Source organism: Gavialis gangeticus, unplaced genomic scaffold, assembly GCF_001723915.1.
Source record: "Gavialis gangeticus isolate Ggan-Ray unplaced genomic scaffold, GavGan_comp1, whole genome shotgun sequence".
Classification (NCBI taxonomy): Eukaryota; Metazoa; Chordata; order Crocodylia; family Gavialidae; genus Gavialis; species Gavialis gangeticus.
Genome location: NW_017728992.1, coordinates 185,027,432 through 185,032,444, shown reverse-complemented (window position 1 = coordinate 185,032,444; position 5,013 = coordinate 185,027,432). Strand labels below are relative to the sequence as shown.

The 5,013-nt window shown below is 44.3% G+C and overlaps 1 protein-coding gene across 1 annotated transcript in view; it reads right to left on the bottom strand.

Moving 5' to 3' along the window:
- Positions 1–5,004, bottom strand: part of FAM91A1 (family with sequence similarity 91 member A1) — a 66,860-nt gene extending 61,856 nt beyond the window's left edge. Inside the window, exons 1-3 of the mRNA XM_019528128.1 lie at positions 4,896–5,004; positions 1,471–1,555; positions 541–692 (exon numbers count right to left, since the gene is read on the bottom strand). Coding sequence (XP_019383673.1) covers positions 541–692; positions 1,471–1,555; positions 4,896–4,967 — 309 coding nt within the window. The 5' untranslated portion in view covers positions 4,968–5,004. The remainder of the gene's footprint in view (positions 1–540; positions 693–1,470; positions 1,556–4,895) is intronic.
- Between the last annotated feature and the right edge of the window lie 9 nt (positions 5,005–5,013).

Here is a 5,013-nt window from a genome sequence, read left to right as displayed (position 1 = left end):
CCCCGACTTAACAGCCACATACTGCTCTCCAAGCAACTGGGCTGTGCTCCTCTCCGTGTACGTGCTACAGCTGCGTGCATGCACAGGCAATTTATTGGCCACATCAGGCAAAAAAAAAAAAATTTCAATACTGTCAATTTTCCCTATATCAGTGCTGATCCGTTACGAGACTGATGTATCGGCGCACCTCTAAAAATTGACATCATCAGCAATTGGCTTTTTTGGCTGATATAGGCGATAATGTCACCAATAAATGCCACATGCATGCATGCAGCCCAGCAGCTGGCAGAGCAGTGTCCAGCCAGTAAGTTAGTGGTGGGCGCACGCAGATAGAAGTACCCATGATGAGGAAGAGAGAGTATGGCTGGGGCAGGGGCACAGCCAGAGCAGGGTGCAAGATGGAGCTGTGATTTGTCAGGGGGCCGGGGGGTGGGGTATCAGCAATATGGCTGGTTAATAAATTGCCCACCGGTATTGGCCCAAACCTTTTTCAGTGCATCTCTACTAAAAGTTTTGTTTTAACTATGTCCCCAGACTCACCTCCATTATTCCTGTGTAATAAGAAAATGGTGTTATCCTCAGACCTTTCACCATGATGTCAGACAAATGATAAGGATACAACATGAGATGATCTCTACTGTATTTTAACAGATCCTCATAGTACTTGCGTTCATCTTTCTTTACATGCTTAACTAAAAAAAAAATGATACATATTAATCTTCCACCTTGTTGTCTCAAATGGTATTACATTAACTGAAGACGTGCTAAGCAACCACAACCCTCATTAACTTCTGTAAGAACCATGGCTGCACAGAACTTCAAGATCAGGCTGAAATGGGAGATTGTTATATGAATTTAATAACTGACCCTATCGTGAGTAAAATTTCCAAAGAAAATGCTGAGCACCCAAGGATAATAATTTATTGTTATATTTTAGTTGACTTTAAAGATTATACTGCAAAAAACAATTCTGTATACTCTGCAAAAATAGAATTAGCCTACAGTTCATTTTCCTACAGATCCAATTTCAGCAGAAAGCATGCTACTCCACTGCAAACAAATCCCAGAGAGGATAAAATAAACTAGGTAAATGGAGATGCCAGCAAAACATCTTTCCAGCTGTGGAAGTTTTACCCATTAAAAAAGGAGAAAGTGAATCAAGTGAGCACAAAGCCAATGGGAATTCTAAAACAGCATGAACCAAATAGCCCAGAAATGATTGTTCAAGGGGTTTAGAAGCATGGAATTCTCTCTCCTGTGCATCTCTGGGCTTTTTCTAGTGGGAGGCATTCTTTTAGGGCCATGCTGTTACTTAACTCTTCCATTAAAACTCCAATACAAGGTTGGTTCTTACAGGGCCACAGTTTTCAGTGACATACATCTTGTGATCTTTAATAGCTTCTAAAAGCATGGAAATAAGTACGGAGTAGAACGAGTATCTATCTGAAGTTGTTATACTACCATACTCACCTAAATTATTTCGGAATCGTAGCTGATTGCGAATACTATAGAGTACAACCTGCTTTTCATATTCCTTCTGAGAGTTTCCAAGACCCTAGGAAATATAAGTCCTTTTAGTCAAGCCACCGGTACCAGAGAGATACACTAAAAATGTAAGTTACTGAATTCTTAGCTGTTACAAAAATATACCTACTCTTACACAATCCAGCTGAATTCATGTTGAATATTTTAAGTTGTGCCTTTATAGATGTTCTTTCCCCACCATACTCATCAAAAAGGAATATCAGATCCCAGAAATAGTTTGATGGCCCACTAAGCACCCTGTGATGCATGACTAAGCACCCTGTGAAGCATTAACCATTTCAGTAGAATGTATTCAGCATCTTAAATGTCAGCATGTTGGGCTTGCCTTAGGTCAAACCTGTGAAATTTTGTGTAAGAGCAGGTTAGCCAGGTTTCAGGAAACTAAGGCAACTCTGAATGTGAACATTCTATACACTGATGTCAAGTAAGAAGGTTCCCCAAGAAGTTTGGAGGTCAAAAGAATCGGTTTCTACAAACGTTAAGACTTTCATTTGCTCAATAATAAATTAAGGTCCCAATTTATTTGAAACTACATGTCTGGATCTGCACAAGCTTTATACCAACACCATGTAGACAGAGGACTCCATCCACACACAGAACTGATTGCAAAATTAGAACCCAAGTTCCTCATGCTTTCAACACCAAGCCAAATGTAAAACAGATGCAACACTGCTTTCCCCATCTTCTACCAGTCTTTACAAATTTCCCAGTGATGCATCATCAGTAGACTTGCTTCCACACCAAGCAACAGCAGAGCTCTGGCCAAGGTTTCTGTCAAGAATTATATCCTTTCCATATTGCTAGGAGAATGCTGGGAAAGCCAGTGAAGAGCAGCAGAACAACTATGGTTATTTGAAATAAAGGATGACAACAAAATGAAAACAAACTAGACAACAGGGCACCAACTATAGGTTAGAGAAAAATGCTGTAAGAAACACAGATCCCCTGCCACATATCAGACGTGCATTAACCAGACTGATGCATCTTTTTGTACAACGTGAATGAACGATGAAACTAAACTCCCAGCAGCAACTAGGGGCAAATCCTGGCATTCTTCCCCGCAGCAGACCTGAGATTCTCAGCAGGCTGTCACATTTACTTGCTGACATCCCCTACCCCCGCTTCTCCCACACATACTTTTGTACATATTTCTGGATAAAGATGCCTAGCAGATTCTTCCAAATCTTATCACAGTATCAGAGCACCTCACAATCACTACTATATTTTATTCTCATACTGGCCCTGTAATATACTGAACTGCTATCCATTTACAAATAGGTTAACTGAAGCAGAGGATAGAGTAAGACTTGCCTCATGTCAGAGAGATGTGGCAAACCCAAGAAATGAATGCAGGTCTTTTATGACCCTAAGCTAAAGATAACCACAAGACCATTCTTCTTTCTTACTGTCAATGGGTTTATTTACATGCTCTTATTTAGTTTTAATTTCTTCAACTGACAATACTCCTGTGAGATTTTTCAAGATACTACTACTTCCTTTGTTTTGCCCCTTGTCTTATTATCCTATCTTATAGCAAAAGTCATTGAGGAATCTGAACTTACTAAAATTCTAGGAAGTGGTTAGAAAATAGTAAAGTGGTTGAACCAGTTATATTAAACTGTTCTAAATTTTGCTGTATTCTTTTCAATAAATGTTTGAAAAATGCTTCAAATGCAAGTTGTAAAACCAATTCTGTATAGATGACTTTTTAAAAGCTTTGATTCACCGCCCCCACCTCACTGCAAAAAAACAATTTGTTGCAACCTGAACTTAACCAATTCCAGTAAATAATCTGATTTTTGCTACAGGATGCCCAAGAGAGTTACAGTATTGGAAGGGACTTTAAGCACCATTTGCTCTAGTGGTACTCACACTCCTCTCCCTGCAGGCCAGATGGGCAGTGCCCCATCCGTCTGCAGGCCAGATCCCATGGGTGGTCACGAGGGCATGGCCTGGCCTGGATCCAGATGCACGGGAGGGCGTGGCCTAGCTGGGGTTTGGCAATTTGGCAGGGTGGGCAGTAACTGTATCAATTACTACTACTCCCCCGCGGCAAAGTTTCCTGCCTCATGGCGAGCCCCACAGGCCAGATGTGATGTCTCCACAGGCTGCATTTGCCCCCTGGGTTGGAGTTTGAGCAGCCCGGTCTATTCCAACTCCCTTCATAGATGCAGGATGCATTCATTGCTCCTAACCAATCCCAGACAGAACCTGATCCAGCCTCGTCTTGGAAACTTCAACTGAAGGAGATTACTTGACTTCCTTGGACAGCTTGTTCTGAGAGTAAGGACATTTCTTTCTATGTTTTGACCATTGGAAGAGAACTTCATTGCAGTACAGTCTCCAGGTCTTCACAGGCATCCAAAGAGTGGAGAAAGTCCCGGCTGCCATCTTTTCACAGACAACAAACTTTGAAACTTCCTAACATTCAAAGACAGACCAACTCAAACAGCTGGAAAAATTCTTCTTAGCAAACTTTCAGGTTTAAATACCCTTCATCAGGCTGAGGAAGCAGCACGTGCAGTTGGTGCATGCTCTTCCTGGATGGAATGAACAGTAAAGAAGTCAGAGGTGCTCCAGCTGGTCCTCAAAAAAGCCTGTTAAAAAGCATTTTTTATCCACATCCATGATTTAAATACCAGTCAATTAACACTAAACCAGTTTCATCCGGATGCAGGTTCCCACGCTCTTTTGCTGGTACAGTTACTCCTCGCTTAATGTCGTAGTGATGTCCTTGAAAAATGCGACATTAAGCGTAATGATGTTAAGCGACCCCAACCACGTCACTAGCAGGCAGCAGCCAAACCATGTTATAGCCAAACATCGTGCGACATTAAGCAAGCACGTCCTAAAACAGATCAGCGACGTAACAACAAAACTGGACGACATGAAGTGATGAGTACCTGTACGTGGGGTCCCACGCACGCACTGCAGGAACAGGAGATGTACAAACCAGCTCTTCGAGCCTCAAGTCAAGGAATCCGGACCTGACACCTCTTGCGAGATCCTTCCCCCTGCTCCTGCCCCAAAACCGACGCCGCTCGTATCTCTCACCGCACCCTTCCCCCACAGCAAAGGATTTATGTTTCCAGCCACTGCTTGGACAGGAGGCAGAACTCCTCCGACCAAAGGAGCTGAGGGAAAACCTGGTGCTCTACAACTTCATCCCCGTGAACCCCCAGCTCCCTCACGCCTGCCCCAGAGCAGTATGCATAGGCTGGGTGCCAGAAGCTGACGGTCTCCAGGCGCTGAGGGTGGGCAGCCCCACGCCTGGGAGCCTTGAGGCCAGGCCCCCGAGGCATCCCCGCGCCCCAGGCCTGCCCCCCACCGCGGCCCCCGGGTAGTGGTACCTGCTTGACGCTGGCGGGGAGGCGGCCCCACGGGTAGTTGTGGCGGATATGGAACTCCACGTCGATGTTCATGGCGGGGCCGGGCAGGGCCGGGCCGGGCGCTCCTCGCAGCCCGCCG